The sequence below is a fragment of the Microchirus variegatus genome (genome assembly GCF_963457635.1).
Source record: "Microchirus variegatus genome assembly, chromosome: 23".
NCBI lineage: Eukaryota > Metazoa > Chordata > Actinopteri > Pleuronectiformes > Soleidae > Microchirus > Microchirus variegatus.
This window is the reverse complement of record NC_139824.1, coordinates 11,171,333-11,189,140: the sequence shown is the minus strand read 5'-3', so window position 1 is coordinate 11,189,140 and position 17,808 is coordinate 11,171,333. Positions and strand designations below refer to the sequence as shown.

The following is a 17,808-nucleotide window of genomic DNA, read 5'->3' as shown; positions in this document are numbered from 1 at the left end:
ATTTCATGATGTAATAATATTGCCAATTTTTGGACATTTCATATACCTGCCTTTATTTATGACTGTCTTCTATGGATATAGTGAACAACAGGTGAGATGCAGACAGTAAATATAATAGAAAAAAGAAAGATGCAAATGACAAAACAAAGGGGATGTTGTGCTTACATGGTAGTGAGTCACCAAACAGTGTGTATCCTTTAAGTGTGAATGACAAATGAGTGTATAGTGCAAGTGTAAATGACAAATGATGATGTTTTCTGAGGGTAATTCATAATCGCCTCCTGCGACCACCTGCTCCCACATCTCACTTTCCTGCTTTAGCACGCAACACATTCACACTCATCGTGTCATTTCTATCTGAGAAAACCAAAACATGTTTGGTTCATTGTGTCAGCTGAGTTGGTCATGGGAGCTGATTAATGTAAAAATACTGGAAAAGGACATCGATTTAGGGGATGTCAGCTGAGAAGCCGATCTCTAATGTATCCTGACAATGGTTTGTGTTCACGCAGGATCCTCAAACAAGACCTAAAATCTAACCTACCTTTGTTTGTTCCACTATTTCATGTTGAAAAAGTCTAATTATTCTAATCAAAGTGACAATGACATAAAAACAATAAAAGCTGGTGGTGTACCAAGACTACATTTATATACATTTATGGTTGGACTTTAAAGGTCCCATATAATGTAAATCAACTTTTTAATATTTTAAATCCTTATATTTGGGACTCAGGGGGCCCTATCAGTCGCCAAAGTGTGAAAAAACACATGTTTTTGTGGTACTCCTCAGTCTAAGTACAGGAGATAAAACATGCGATGTTGACTTCTGCACTCACTGGGACGTCACAATGCTATGCTAAATTCCTGGAATTGTTGTCTGGCGGAGCTCCGCTTTGTCCGTAAAACACGCGAGAGTGCTGGCGAGGGCAACGGCATCCGAAAACCAGAAGTCTGCGAAAAAAGTTCTTTTCTTGGCTCCACTGTGCAGCACAGAGTTCTACACAAACTTCCAGCCTCAGAGGATTTATCTGTCCAGTGGATACATGTTATATATGATGGCAATGTGCCTGCTAGAGCCTGCAAATGATGGCTTTTCCAAATGCTAACCGCTGTTAGCTCCCAGTAGCCTCTGTGGCTGATGTAGTTTCCTGTGTCTCATTTGCATTTAAAGAGACAGGCACTCAAAACTGAGCTTTCTGAACAGGGCTGTTTTGGCAGGCTGCTGTGGTGCTTCATCCTTATGGTATTTTGACCAAAGCATGTCACAGACATGTTCATTAGGATACCAGGGAACTAGTTTAACTTGGAGAAATAGGGTATAATATGGGATCTTCAACTTTTCCTCAACCATTGAGTTTACAGGTTGAAAATCAAGCCCACTCGCAGATATTCTGAGACAGCAGTTAGTTGCTTTAACACGCTGGGACAATTCCAGGGCAGTAACAGACTCTGCCTGCCAGAGATCAGCAGTGGAGAAGACAGCCCTGGTCTTCCTCTCGGTTGAAAAAAACGCTAGGGGATTCATTAGTGTATTGTCTGACTTTCCTAGGCCGAGAGATATCTCACCTTTCAGCCTAGGTGACGATGAACCAACCTGTCTGAGGCCGCCCGAGCGCCCCTGACAGATGGAGATGTCAGGCATGGAATTACAACCACATTTGTCTCGTATGTTGTGGAGGATTTCAGTTTTCTGGTGGACAACCACTTCACCTCAATTCACCTGTTATTTTCAGTTTTGAGTAGGTCTGCGATACATATGAAATAATAATAAGTCCAAGACCAGGCTATGACAGCAGTGTAATACCTGTTTTCCTGGGGCACGTCACCCGCATCCTCTGGGTGTGCAAGTTTATTGGGATGAACTCCAGAGATTTCTGGGCTTTGCAGCAGCTTGGCTTGAATGACCGACCTGGAACGACAGAGAGAAACAGAGTTTGCCGTTTTTTGTAAATAAAACATAATAATTAAAGGTAGACACAACCCCCCGTGACAGCATCGTGTATTAACGTCTCTACGACTTCCTCTTCGTTGTCTTGTTCGTGTGTTTTTTCGAAGAGAGGAATGAGACACAAGCAGTAGGCGTTTGATTTTTTTCCCACGAAAAGATAATCTCCGCGCGACTGAACGAGCTTTAATGACCAATTCATCGACACGTGGGAATCCGTCAAATAAAATAACACCTAATTACGTTCCACTTAACTCGGAGGTTGTAGAAGTGGAGCTGCAGCGCAGATTCAATTGCACTTGTGTGGACATTTTCACAAACTTAATTGCTCCAATATTCAAAGTGAAACAGTTGAAAAACAATATAAAAACTCCAGTGACAATTCAATTTGTCTCCAGTGAGTGACTGCGTAATAAGTACGTGCTTTCAGAAAACCTCTTTCAAATCATTAAGAACAATTTCATCCGGCCATTTCTCTCAAAGAAACCAAACCTGTAGCAGCAAAAAAACTACAAACCATTATTCAGGTTGTGGTTGTTCTTTGAAGATATTCTGGCTGTAATGATTTAAGCTGAAATCATTTAACATATTTGCATAGATCAGTTAGAGAATGTGTCAATTAGAGATTAACAGGCATCTCAGACGTAGCTCGCTTTCAATCAGCTGCTTGAAACTTCCACTAATAGGCGTTTAAGCACAGGGTTTTATGCCCCTATCAACCACTGCTATGCTCAAAACGTCCAATTAGAAGTTTCCTGCCAAATGATGCGTATTTGTGGCTTAGAGTTAAGCTCAAAATCACTCTCTGACTGCTCAAACTTAAAATATGTACCCAAAAAAAGGGTCGACGAGCCTCTGCGAGACAAGGCTAAGCTTTTAAGAACACTCAAGCAACACAGGGGGAACTTTATGTTGTTGTGTATGTAATTCACTTACAATGAGAATATTCAGAACTGCGAAATTTAATCTCATATAAAACCTTTGATTTGAATCACCGCAAAGACAAAACAAAACGGCCAATAACCAATAAAAACAGCTTTAGTGCAAGCTCATAGATGATGAGTGATAGAAAACACTGATTGTATGTGCAGTATATTAAACAACGTTGATGTAAAATGTGTCTTTAAAGAATAACATTCAGTCATTTTTTTAAGTTTTGAGTATTCCTTTTTTTAATTACTTGCCGTCACTCTTGATAAACAGTTGGATAATACTTTTGTTTCCTGCCTCCCACCTCTTCTCTCGCGCGTGTTGTTCGTTCCTCTGTTGTCTGACTTTGAAGTTAAGTACTCTGCCTCTGCCTCTGTCATTCTGCTAATAACGGGCTTTTCATCTCTGTTTCATTATTACCCGCTTCTCCGAATGTCACGCTCAGCCTGCCGTGTGCTGCGACGCCGTCTTTGTTTGGATACCTGCCGTGTGATTAATAAAGATTTACCAAGACCTCCTCTATTATTGTTACATATCAATCCTTCTGGGAGAGGCACTGAAAAATCTGTTATCAAATGGCTGTAATGTGCGACCAAACATCAGCAATATAGAGCTTCTTCATTGTAATGAATATTAACAGAGTCATGTTTGACAGCCTTTTGGTACATATTTGTGTCATATTCAATAACGACATACATATCTTTTATACATCGTTTTAAAAACATTCACTGCCAGAGAAACAAAAGCACAATATTAAATCTAACATCAGTTTCTTTCTATTTTTTTTTTTAGTTTTATAGATATTTACAGCACCATCAATCTGTAAGTCTTCTTTTTTGTATTATTATGACTATCATTTCTTAATCTTCCAAATACAATCTAACGAAGTGGGTTCAAACTGCAATAAGGTCAGAAAGATCATTACAGTCTGTGTCGATGTGAGCTTATTTTGTGCCAATCGTCATCACAACTCAGGCTAAATAAAGCTGTGCAAATCACACAGAGATTGCATTCAGATTGACTGCTCTTTCTTAGTCATTTATTTATTTCCTATTGGACGGTATTGGTTTTTAATGATTTTGTTTTCCCTTTTTTTTGGACTGCTTAACAACTCATGGAGTAGGGAACAAGCGCAAATACACAACAACACTTAAGCAACAAGTCCAAAAAAAAAAACCTCAACTCACAACTACCAGAATTTGTTTGTGTCTTTACAGAAAAACAAGCCCAAAGTCACTTATAATAATTGGAATTGACAACTATGGTCTGAGCCCCACAGCCACACTCAGTATACACTACCGTTCAAAAGTTTGGGGTCACTTAGAAATGTCCTTATTTTTGAAGGAAAGGCACCTTTTTTCAACGAATATAACATTAAATGAATCAGAAATACACTCTATACATTGTTTTAATGTGCTAAACGACTATTCTAGCTGCAAACGTCTGGGTTTTAATGGAATATGTACATAGGTGTATAGAGGCCCATTTCCAGTGTTCTAATGGTACATTGTGTTTGCTAATCGCGTTAGAAGGCTATTGGATGATTAAAAAACCCATGTGCAATAATGTTAGCACAGCTGAAAACAGTTTTGCTGGTTCTTTGACGGAAGGGCAAACTTATTATTTTGGATTAAAATCATTATTTCTAATCTTGTCAATATCTTGACAATATTTTCCATCCATTTTGATGAATAAAAGTGTGACTTTTAATGGAAAAGAACAACAAAAATTGTATAGGTGACCCCAAACTTTTGAATGGTAGTGTATATGAGGAAACATGTTACCTGCTACACCATTTGGCACGTTGGCCAAACATAATACTTTGACTATCTGGATAGTTAAATGCACTGATAGAAATCAATCAAATACTATCGGGAGATAGTATTTATTACACTCCACCCTTGAGAGGAGCTGTCGCGTCACAGAAGATGGAAAATACGTGAGCGAAAACAGGTTTTTGCTCTTACTTTTGAGAGCAGTGATTTGTGTCGATACATTCATTCTGTTCAAACATAAAATAATGCAAGCTTCAGTGTTACGATGAAAATATACAATTAATTGCAAGATAATAGATGCCTCCATAGCACTTTTCTTTCAAATTGCTTTTAAAAGAAATCCATGTGAAAAACACCATCCCTGCAGAGTGGCAGATGTACTGTACATTCCCCCGCCACATGACATTAGTGGTACACTCCTCTTTAAAGCCTGCACTTAATGAATAATTTTCATGTGATATTTTGTATATTTGCATGTTTTTCTTTTTCTGATATCCCCTGCAGTCATTTTGACCAGTATTGGACTGACACCATTAATGACTATCACGGTAGCGTGCGTGTTTGGTACAGACAAACATGAGGCTTTAAATAATTCACAGTGTACTAAGTGAGCCTTTCTGTTACTCGCATATCTGATGTCCACTAGATGTTGACAGCTTTATTGCCAAGGCATGCAAACTGCGAGAGGTCCCAATGGTTAAGTGATGTGAACGTTGGCAGCCATGTTAGCGGAGCTCTGTGAGGCTGCACTCAGGGAGTTAGAGTTCAACCGCTATTATCAGTCTGCTGACACATTTAAGCTCAATGCTAGTTAAAAAATAAAGAACAACTCTCAATGTATAATGTAAGTGCAGATTTGTTCATGCAGATCGAGTTACACTGGTCTCTTTAGTTGCACCTCATCATATTTCTGTGCTAGGACGAGCTATTTCTAAAGGTTAATATTCCAGTCAGTGGCTCAGCTGTCATTCCCGCTCAGTAGGGTCTCACTGACGGCTGCGCAGCTCTGGGGACCTGACTAATCGAGCAAGTGACTGTTGTAGGTTAGATGAATTAGCCATATCAGATCCCCATCTGTCCACCCAGGTGGGCTGGCTTTGTGACAGAAGGGGCTGGATGCCAGCAGTACTGACCAACATCTGGTCGGTATCTCCTCTTTCCTGTCATTTCTTTGCTCTTGGCCACATCCCTGTACTCCTTTCATTCCTTCACAAGACAAACAACCAATATCCTTAGCTTTCAAAAGGCAAATCTGCCCGGGGTTCCTGCGAACAAGCTGAACAGCAACAACGACAACAAAAAAATAACCCCACTAAATCACAGTGGAAAAACATAGTCCTGTAAGTGTCAAGACTGTCAAATCAACGTAGGCCTGTTTTCAAACATGCCAGGGATTCCATCTTCACGTTCGCACGATGCTGAGAGCACAACAGGCTCTTTGGATGAATCCGCAAAGTGGACACAAGCTGCGTTAACCGTGGAATCACACGTCAGTCATATATGACAGGTTTTTTTTTATTGAAAAACAAACAAATCAAGCCTTTCCTTCCTCAGTCCAAACTCACTTGAACTCCTCATCCCTTTTACATGTTATAATATGTAGTTACTTTATTTTATGTTTACTTAAGCCCAATGTATACTCCTGCGTAAAGTGCTCTACGTAGGTTACGGAGACCCCTCTACGTCGCCGGAGAGTCTCTGCGTCGTCTCCGGCTGCACAAAATATTTTGTAGTATAGTATAAGTGTCCGTCACTCCTTCAAGGGACAACGGGACAGGCCGAGCTAATGCTGCCCGGCCACAGTGCGCACCGAGGGTCCACAGGGTCCGAGCTGATCACCGTCGCCGCCAAACTACAAATATGTCATATCTTAATACACAAACCACATGTTTAGACTCTAAATTGCCAATTTCTTGCCTAAAATGATCTTAAAACTGCGTTCCTGGACAACAACAACAACAACAGTCTTTCTCTCTCGGACGCCATTGCTCACTGTATCAAGAAGCACAACAACCTTGCGTAGCGACCCCTACTGATCGGGTGGAAAATTGCAGTGCGTATCCGGCACCACGACGGAGAACAATGAAGGATCGGATAACGCATTACGCAGTCGGAGAAGTATACCGTGGCCTTTAATGTTAACGTAGTTGTCCAACTGCGTGTAGTCTGCAATGCTGCTATAACTGACCTCATCCTGGAAGCAAGATTTTGAGCTTAATGTGACTTCCTTGTAAAAAAAATGAATGTCAAATAAGAGTTTTTAATCTGAACTGCTGTCACCTGAAGAATAAGCCTTAGCAGAACATCTTTACCTGGAGGCAACAGACCGAAGAGAAAGACACGAGCTATCATGTCCATCTCTACGATATAATAACTATAGCTTTGCTGTCAGACACACAGATACTTATATAACTCTGCCTTAATCTACGATGTTTAGCTCTGGGCCTTAAGCTGCAGTTTCCCCCGCAGGTGTCAAACGTGTGCAGAGAAGTGCAGGAGACAACTGCAAAAAAACCACGTTGACGGGGATTGTTTGTGCGCCTTTAATTTGGCGTCTTGTAAACAATAGCTGTAAAGGATGATTAATTCATGACCGGAGAACCGTTATTAGGAGCATCTGAAGTATTCGCTGAGGTCAGCGCGTCATTAAAAATGGATATGGAACGTGAACATGAGAGGACTATTCTCTGCTCCTCTCTTCCTCCTACCTGCTGTGTCCTGGACCTTGTTTTCCGTTTTTTACACGTCGAAAATAAATAATTAAAACACATGCAAAACCTATAAAGTGTTGTACAGATCACAGATTCTTAAATTTAGGCTCCAGGCTCTCTTTAAACAGATTAAAAGACATCCAGACTCTTGCATAATGTGAACATTTCGGTGCACACAATGCGTACATACAGCTAATAAAACAGTGAAGCCAATCCTCATATTGGCCATTTGTTTAGCCGCGGTAATTATCTTTCCAATCCTTGTTTCTCGGTCTTCTCTTATCCCCCTGATCTTCACACTCAGCTCTCCACCTTTTGTAATCATAGCAGCTATCAATAATTCATCTGCGCCAGCTTATGCACCCGGCTTGTTTTTCTCCTCGTCATCCTTCTACGGTAACGCAAGACTGGATTAAAGAGGTGAGTTTGGCTGAGAGCTCCTCCATTTATTGCGACATCTACGCCACACGAGGATCTTTTAAGGAATCATTATAGCCAACACAATATTATCTATCGTCCGCTGCTCTCTATCTGCTCCCTCAGAGGCCCACAGGCAGAGCATAGGTTTAACCACAGTCATCTATTACTAAGTGGGTGAAGCAAAATGTACACAAACAAAATGAATATCTCATTACGGTGATGAAAGTAAAATCAACACCCGTAATGTTTCTTTATCCATAGCAGGCAAATATAGGAGGAGATAATAAAAATATCATCCATGAGGGACACACGTGTATTACTTATTACCCCTATAATACCATAATAATTAAAAATGTACAAGGCGTACTAATGCATATACTACACACTCAATACACACAATGTAAAATTATTTGTATGCTGCAAACTTCATCTGAGAATGGGCTCTGTCAACCAACACTATCAGACCCGACTGTGGGAGCTTGGTTGCATTATAGCAAATGTGCAAACAAGATTTTTTGTCATTTTTGTGTCCCGACCTGTTTGCAGGCTTTATGAGCAGCATGTTGTGGTTGGCTCCGTCGGTCTTGACCTAGAACAAAGCACTTCCTGTGCACACTGCGGGAACGACATGAGATCTAAACACAGCTATACTGAAACATATAGAAGCTACAGTCTTAGAAATAAGGGTTCCAAAAGGGGTCCTTCTACAAGGGCTGAGGTTCTACCTGGAACCATTGGCTTCTGTGTTTCTTGGTAACACTAATGGTTCCAGTAAGAATGGTTCCATTTTGATCAAGCGAACCCTTTAAAACCCCTTTCCTGAATAAAGGGTTTTAAAGGGGTTCTTGGTGGAACCATCCAAAAGGGTTCCAGGTGGAAACTATAAAAATGTTCTATCTGGAGCCAAAAAGGGTTCTCCTATGAAGACAAGCCGAAGAACTTTATGTGGTTCTACTTTTTGGACTCCAGAGATCTAAAGACAGCTATACTGAAACATACAGAAGCTACAGTCTTAGAGATAAGGGTTCCAAAAGGGTTCCTTCTACAAGGGCTGAGGTTCTACCTGGAACCATTGGCTTCTTGGTTTCTTGGTAACACTAATGATTCCAGTAAGAACCATTTTGATCCAGAGAACCCTTTAAAACCCCTTTCTGGAACAAAGGGTTTTAAAAGGGTTCTTGGTGGAACCCTCCTAAAAGGGTTCCAGGTGGAAACTTTATAAAAAGGTTCTACCTGGAGCCAAAAAGGGTTCTCCTATGAAGACAAGCCGAAGAACCTTATGTGGATTTACTTTTTGGACTCTACCTTTATTTTTAAGAGTGTACATGGAGCCAATCGGCTTCATCATCATTGTGTGATCTCATTTCATAATGGTTTGAAAGTTACACACCACACCGTTTTTAATCTACAAACATAAACGGAACAAACAAATCTAATTACCACGTGTTACTGATGAACGTCAGTGGAAAAATATGAAACGGCCCAATTGCTTTCTGTGTTCGCATTCAAGCTGCATAGATTCATTCCATGATATTTGCATAATAAGTAGAACAGAGTATTTGTAAATGAGACTCAGTCATCATATTTTTTGTTTTGAAGCAGTTTGTATGTGCACCGCAAACTGGTACACAGAAGAGCACGTGGGCACACACACACACACACACACTTCTAACTGAACCCCAAAGAAGCTTGCGTTGCTATGGGAACTCTTTGACACAGTAGACAAACGATGATCCTCCGATGTTAGCGCTCCATTGACACAAATCACCCAGAATCTACCCCTCAAGTCAAAGCTGTCCTCTCTGTCTAGAATTAACTCGACAGCTTTGGGGGCAGTAAATTATTTTCAGCTTATGATCAAATTATTACAGAATCAACAATGTGCCCAGGTTGAGCTGCAGGCCAGTTTTACAGACACTACACGCAGTACTTCTTTAATTCCCCCCCGCACAATGTAATAATGACTCTATACTTAAGAGACCACAAGCGAGACACTTCTTCCACCATTTATTTTTTAATTAAAAATAATGTTTTAGTACTTCGACTGGCGACCTGTCAGGGCGGGTGTACCCTGTCTTTAACTCTATGTCGGCTGGGATTGGCACCAGCGCCTCCTCCCATGATCCTCGTGTGGAGGATAAAAGCGGTAGAAGATGGATGGTTTGATAATGTACAGTGCCATACGCCAACCTCTGCCAGTTGTTCTACAGTACATGTATGCAACCTTCCAATTTGAAAGGTGACACTTAAAGTGTGATGGAAGTACCAGTTAGCCACAAGAGGGCGACGCCATTGATTACAAAAACAACTCTAAGGGCGCATTTCCAAATTCCTATCTTAACCCTCAAGCTCAACCCTTAATCTTAACTGGCCCTCAAAACCAAGCATTGAGGGTTATTTTGTCACTTAGAAATGGGACACCCCTTAAATGCAGATACGTCTTCAGACTGTGGGGGGCAGAATAACGCGAAAGCTGCGTCCAGTGTCACCTCCAAAAAAGAAGAAGAAGAAGAACACATTTACGTCACGATTATTTATTACGATCCGTTTGTCAGTCAAGTTATTAGGTTATCAGTTAGTTATAAGATGATACTCATACAAACAACCACGGACATATTCAGCTGACAGTTACCACACACCACGGCTTATTGAAAAGTAAACCATAGCAAACGATCGCTTGTCCGCACCGGCCGACTATTGACAAAAGATCGTAAAATAAAAACAAATGTTACGCAACAATGACGTCAGTAATCCATAATATGGGCCTAAACTAAGATAATACAATGCTTTTCATAATTTTAAAATCTCTATTAACAACGAAAACACTTAATTTGTAGCGTACTCGTATTCAATGGTGGTGCAATCTTGATTTTATAAATTAACCTCACATTTAGAGGGAAATAGATGATGACACATGAGTGGACACATTTAAAGGCTCCATGCTGTGCTTTCTTATAAATGACAGCTGCTTGTGCACAGTGCATTTCTATTTCTGAGTTAAATAGAAAAAGTCAATCACAAGGCTCATTAATAAAGAAATACAGTCCACAGCAGAGGACACTGTCTCTCTGTCTCAACATCAAACTTGGTGGGGGATGAACAGCTCTCAAGAAAACTGACAAAGGGGTTCCTCCTTTTATTTTTAAGCGTGCTCGCTGTTTCCACGGTAACCACATTTGCAACACTTTGAAGTCACAGGTGCAACAATTCCAATTCAAGCAGCCCCGTCGTAGAAAATTCAAAATTGACAAATGTTGGGTGCAGTCTTACCGGTAATCTTGTCCAGTTCAGCCAAAGTCTCCTGGTAGGAGCTGATGATTCCTCCATACCGTGTTATCACCTCCTTCCTTAAGTTGTCCCAGTGAGGAGAAAGCTCCCCCAAATCCCTCAGATCCCGCAACCTAAACATAAACACAGATTATGCGTTTAGCACTTTGTGGTTTTCCATGAAATTTTGCTCACTAGATGATCAATAGATTTTGACCAAAAAGTGTAACTTGCACAGCTGCTTCCCAAACTCCTTTCAAATCATCTGAACAATCGTTAAGACAAAAACCAACGGCCAATCAAGAGTGTTTGTTTGGGTAGCGGCTGATTTTCCGCGAGGACGTACAGCCTCATTCAGGGGCTGGATATTTGCATCTGAAAGGCGACATCAGATGGACAGATATTATTCAGAAACCTGCCCTCAAGCAGAGAAAGAAAATTGTGCCGATGATTTAGAAATTCATGGTTGAAGGAGGAGGGTTTTAGCAGGCAGTGGTATCGAAGACAACAAAACACAAGGTCGTATGCATTGGTTTCGTGATAACGAGAGCAATTTTCAGTGATTACACATCATGCATTTTGTATGCAATGCGTCTTTAAATGAAACGCTGCATGTTGGCTCGAGTTATTGTTAAGATCGGGCATAATTGTTTGAATACATAATGTAGTAGTTATTTCTTTGTTGTAGTTTAATGACTAAAACAATACATTACATAATATAATATATATACATGCAATGTATTGTTTGAGTAGTTAAAGGTGCATTATGTAATAAATCTAAAGCAACTGGCCATAAAATCCTCCTAATATGTCACAGAGACTCAGGAATAATGTTCATATAACAAACTGAACTCACCAACAACAACAGTACAGCCAAAATATTTGCATTAAAAAAAATATTTTGCAGACTGCAAATCATGTTTTGGCATGTGGCGCCACCTACCGCCGTCTACCAATCATTGCAGTCAGTAGAGTCTCAGCCGCCGAGCAACCACGGCTTGCCAGTTACGTCTGGCGAAGAAAAACTAAACCTAAAAGACCTCTGTATTTTGAATTTGAGTGTAGTAACCGTTTTTGGCCACATTCTTACATATGGCGCCTTTAAACTACAACAAAGCAGTGTTTATTTATGGCAAATATTCAGTGCAATTAGACAACCTTGTTTTTATGTAAATGAACGTCAGGGACACTTCAATATTTACAAGAAAATTGAGTGTCAAAGGAAAAGACATACTAAGAAACAGTAATCACTGCACTTTTAATGATGCATTCTAATAAAAGCCTTGAGCCGAATAATTTAATGATGTTAGGACCCTTGTTTCTCAAGATGACTGCGTTAACGGAGATTATCCAGCTTTTGAAGTATAAGTAGTTGCTGCACATTTCTCCCTGGTCTCAATCAAACATATTGTTTCGGCCCACTTAGGATGAAGTGGCCCCTGATAATGTAAATGGGGGCAATTTGAACCAATCATGGTTGTAATGTTCTCTGATTTTCAGATTTGTATCAGGAATGTTATATGTCACGACGTCAATGTAGTGCACTTAAAAATGGAACTCACAACAATCTCCGACTACATATCGCATTCACGGCTCTTTTGTGCATCGCAGTGTCCAAACTTTCTTCGTGTCTGGAATGGACGTCTGGAGTGGACGTCAGGGCGGGTCAACCTCTTGTAAGTCATCGAGACTGGATTAAAATAACGGATAAAAGACATCTGCCTGCTGAATGAGAGTGATGAGGCAGTGGGACGGCACATATAGAGATGTAATATCACCTGTGTAATCAGAGTTCTATTGTCTGGAGGGAGTTGATGCGGAAATTCTGGATCTTACTCCGTCCATATTACCTTTATGTTGTCAAGTTGGCAAGTTTACTATCCCGAACCTGAGTGTAGAAGATTACGCCCGAAGATTATGCTTGTACACACATAAAAAAAGATGAATGTCAAAGCCCCCCCCCCCCCACCACATTTACTATTCTGCACTGTGAAAGGCCAACCATCTAAGTGATGTACAGTAGCAATAAGAGTTTATCCCTTTTTCGCTTTGATTTGGGTGTTTAGAGGTGATTATTAGTGATAAACTGCTTGATACATTTACATAAATTTAAGACGAGTGCAATGGAAAACAAATATATCAAGAATCAAAGGACAAAGAGAATAAAAAAGAAATACAACAGCACAACAATACAGTTTTCTTACTAACATTTAAGGCAGAAAAACCAAGCAGAGACACTAAGTAGAGCAATGTGTTGAAATGTATCTGGACTGATGACTGAGAACACAATGGAGAATAAAGCGCATTTTCCAAAGGGGAAAGACCGGTCTCGTGGGCACCTTTATTTCATGGTGCGTTATAGTGCCTCTTCAATTTAATCACAGAGGGCTTTGTGTGCGGGGTCAATAAAAGCCGCGTGAGATGACTGAAGAGCAAATGTCTCCTTCACAATAGATGCGGCTCTTTCCAGCGACCGCTGGTCGTTAATTTGATCCCTAATGCACGGAACAAATTGGAAACAGTGAGGACTGATGTGAAAGCGTCTCCTCGCGTGATTTTGACACACAGCGCGCAGCACGCGTTTAGGAGACATTTATTCAAAACCACACATCGAATAGTCACGCGTGCATTCGTTACCATTCACCGGAGGAACGGACCACCTCTGTGTGCAGCACAATAGAACGCGACTGCAGACACTGATGTGAACAAACAGAGGGAGGAAACATCTGAGATTGATCACGGGCGACAGCAAACTAAGCCACCCACACCTACACCCACCCGCCCACCAGCCACCGCTGCGCTCCAAACTTCTGCTGCACTAACTGAATCATTAAAAACTGCCAGAGTTAGCACCAGTGTGAAGCTGGCTGACAGAATCCGCTAAACAGAGAGGCACCGTGGAGAAAGACAACATTTAAAGCGGATTATAGGAGAGGTGCTTAAGCGACCAGGCTGGATATATGGTTCACATGCCTGTTAATAAACAAACGTATAATGCAGTCATGGTTTGGAGCTTGCCGAGTGCTCGTGAGCTGCATAATACAGATAAGACTTTTAATAAACATTGTATAATTGTCTTCTAAATTTAGCTGTGATTTAAATGTGCAGTTTGCAGAGCTGATCATCTTTTATTTAAACAGAAGGTAAGGTTAGAGTCACCAGGGAGGGGGGATTTGGTAAAGATGGTGCAAGTACATGTGTTACTGGCCCTGGTAAAGAGATAACAAAAGCTTGACTAGTAAATTGGTCAGTAATGATTCTGTGATTATTCCTGTGTGTATGTGTGTGGTGGGATAATAAGTTTAAACGTAGTTAAAGCTCCCACAGAGTGGTCCTATAGCACATATAGAGTTATGGAGGTCTACTTACATACATTAACTTGTTTTTATGGTCAAAAACCTCCTAGTTGCTGGAAATCAGCCGATAGAAATCTCTCCTCACTGAAGCTCTCCTCAGCCACGCTGTTTCAGACTGAAATCTCACCCCTAGAAAGCAGACTGTGTTGTGATTGGCCAGCCAACGACAGCTTTCCCAACTGTCTTGTGATTGGCCAATACCTGGAAGTGACGTAATTGGCACACCAGCTCTCAGAAGCGCAGCTCCCCCCTTTGGAACGGTGGATGCACTGCTACTCATTATCAAAACATTGTTTGAACAATATTTAAAAATGGCTTCGTCCCCGCTATAGTCCCTTGTCCGCCTTTGACCCGGAGTCGGACCCAGAGTCAGAAGACACTGTCGCTCGTGAAACACCTCCACAACGGACGTTGTTCTTCTGCGGTTCAATGTACGCAACCGGATGTTCCCGGACTAGTGCCCGGACCAGGAGGATCAGCTGTTGAGGAGAACCGCTGTTTACGTAACCGGACCGGGTCTTTTCAGAAATCTCGCTGAGCCTGAGATTGCAATACAACACAGCGTTCTCAGCAGTGGCTGAAGTGTTTGTTTTTGACCTTCAGGGCTTCATAAACGAGGTAATGGCGCAGATACACAGAAAAAAAAACGTGTTAATTGGAACTTCCGTTCCAGGTCCTCTTTAAACTCATAGTACGTGGTGATTACAAATCAAAAGGTGCAGGAACTAGTACCAGGAGCTAGAAACTGTTGGCCCTTTTCCACTATGGCGTGGAAAAGCTTGCCTTGCCTCACCACGGCACGGCAAGACACATCGTGGCCTCACCTACTCAGCTCGCTTGGAACCTCGCCAGGGCAAGTACTAAAAAAAGTACCTGGTGCCAGGTACTATGCTAGTGGAAACGCAACTTAACCACACTGGCCGAGGCAAGGCGTCGAGCCATTGGAAACGTGCCGTATCTGAGTTTCCAACACAGGAACTATACTAAACAGACATTCCTGTCCTTTTTTTTTGTCCCCCAAAATGCCCCTCGCTGCTTGGGAGGTAACACTGCACTCAGGGTGGACCTTGCAGCATTACATTCCTGATTGGTAGAGGCAGTTCATTTCACTCGCCAGTTTTAAAAACCTAAAGCAGCAAACCAAACAGGGTCGCTAATGCAGCGCTGAGCATACCTGGCTGGGCTTCAGTGTTTTATTTCAGCTGATCAGTCTCTGCAGTGGCGTGTAAAATCTCCTCATTAAAAGTCCAACAGTTCACGAGCTTTGACTTTGCTTTTGTTTTCTAGAGCTCGTCCATGAATCTCTACTTATTTACTGATGCTGTTGTGTTGTGTTATGACTCATTGTTTTGGGGGGGTTTTGTGTGACCTGCAGTGACTTTAATTAATCCAGACACAGTTTTTAAAATGATCTGATCAGTTTGATCAATAGTCTGTTACGTTACCTAACAGACTACAACAGAATCTTAAAATGCACTGTTCCTATTCGATCTACTTCTGGGTGGACGCTCGTTGGCTGGCGAAACACCATTACCCTGTGTCCTTGTGTGTAACCTGTCTTCAATCCCATACAGTATTTATTAGACTGGACTTTAATTGCAGTAATGTGGACAATTTCTATAATTTGTCCTTTGTTTTTCTAAGTCATTTTCTAAAAATGAAATAACTTCTGAATGTTGAAAGGAGAAATTCAATGAGAAAATGTCACAGTGTATTAAATATAGACAGGAGACAGACAGACAGACAATCTGCTGTTGTGCAGAAAACTACTCAAACTAAGCACATTGTTACGTGTGGTATGATGGCAAATAATGGTCAGTGAATGACTAAAGTGAGTTTATCTGACGGACAACTGTTCTGCTGCATTTTTGACAAAAAGAGCTGCTTATGGAGTGTTTATAGCCCCCAGAACTCAGGGACCCACTGAGTTGCAGTTATTACCAGTTAATGTGCGTTCTGCGCCAGTGGCACGGTGTTCAAGGATTCAGGAGAGGACTGGGAGTCGGTGTACATGTGGGTTTATGATGAGTGTGTGTTTGTGTGAAGGAGAAGCGATGCTTGTCGTTTTCTGGACCCATGGGCTTAGAGGCGTCTTTGAAAGTGTTAAATACGGGAAGAACTTTGAAACAATCCTTGACATGGGTTTGAAAGCTGGGTTGGTAACGGCTAACTATAAAGATATAAATACAGTGGCGAATGTCGTCAATACTAAACATGCGCTAGCACACGACCTGAGCGAGTCACTAGTTTGTTCAGAATCAGCTGTTTATCACGGATGACGGATCGTTTTAAGTGATTTTTGTATTCCCATAGCAGCTTCCACATCAAAACTACTTGAAACTCAGCAAAAACGTCACTTCCACAGAAGCTCAGCTTCTCTTGGAGTCAATGGATCAGACGCTGGGCTTCTGCATGACGATTGGAGGACCTATCCGGAAGGCGGAACCAGTTTTTGATTGACAGCGTTGCAGAAACATATGCGACAGCGGAGCCTTTTCTGTCTCTGTCCTGTGCAGATTTTGTGAGGGGAAGTTCGAGACAAATAGCTGGCGGTTGCGTGTTATTTGCTCGGCAATATAGACCATTTTCGTTTGTACATATGCACTGTAAATGAAAAAAAAACTATTATAGCATTTCGGTTTGACATAATTATCATTTCCTTGTTCTAATTGTTTGTTTGCAGAATTTATGTATACATAAGTGAACCTGAAATGAGGTTCCCCTGTTTCAAAGACCGAAAGCAACCGCCACACAAAATGAGGCTACATCTTTGATGGGTGTGTTATTTTGAATTTTTTAACGGTCCTCCATTGCACACAAAGGAAGAGAAGCGAGATGGTGTAATGTGAAAATGTGGCAGTGACATTAGGATAAACAGTGTGACTCCACAGATGCTCACCTATTCATGTCCTCCCGAATGTAGAGTGAGAGCAGCTGTTTGGGGACGCTAAAGGACAACGTGCACTCTTCCATTTGTTCCCGCACGAGCATCCACTTGTTGTCCACTGTTTGAAATCTGTACACCTTGCATACTGGGTTCTTGAACACTGAGAAAGGCAAAGGAAAAGGAAAGGGAAGAAAGGTACGGTGAGTGATCTGATCTGACACAGTTTTTTTTTTTTTTTTTAAAAAGCATCACGTTCTCTACAATATTCTATGCCTTGTGAGAAAAACACCTTTGACAAATGGCAGCCTCAAGGACACCACAGACAGAAACTCTTCAAAAGGTATGAAACACAAATTAAATTCTATAATCAATAACTGTGTCTGCCATAGATAAGGTATTTGTCATCTTTTGACGCCTTCCCCCGCTCTCTTTCAACATCAGCGGCAACACAAGAGACAAGCGGCCTGAAATGTCCTGTTAATATTTGTCTTATTATTTCCCTATTTCCATTTTAATT

General features: G+C 41.2%; 1 protein-coding gene across 1 annotated transcript in view; it reads right to left on the bottom strand.

The window, feature by feature from the left end:
- inpp4b (inositol polyphosphate-4-phosphatase type II B) overlaps positions 1 to 17,808 on the bottom strand; it is a gene marked incomplete at both ends in the record, with an annotated part of 134,570 nt that overhangs the window by 37,021 nt on the left and 79,741 nt on the right. The window contains 3 exons of the mRNA XM_083909515.1: positions 1,805 to 1,909; positions 11,052 to 11,182; positions 17,304 to 17,451. Of these exons, the coding sequence (XP_083765641.1) occupies positions 1,805 to 1,909; positions 11,052 to 11,182; positions 17,304 to 17,451 (384 nt within the window). The remainder of the gene's footprint in view (positions 1 to 1,804; positions 1,910 to 11,051; positions 11,183 to 17,303; positions 17,452 to 17,808) is intronic.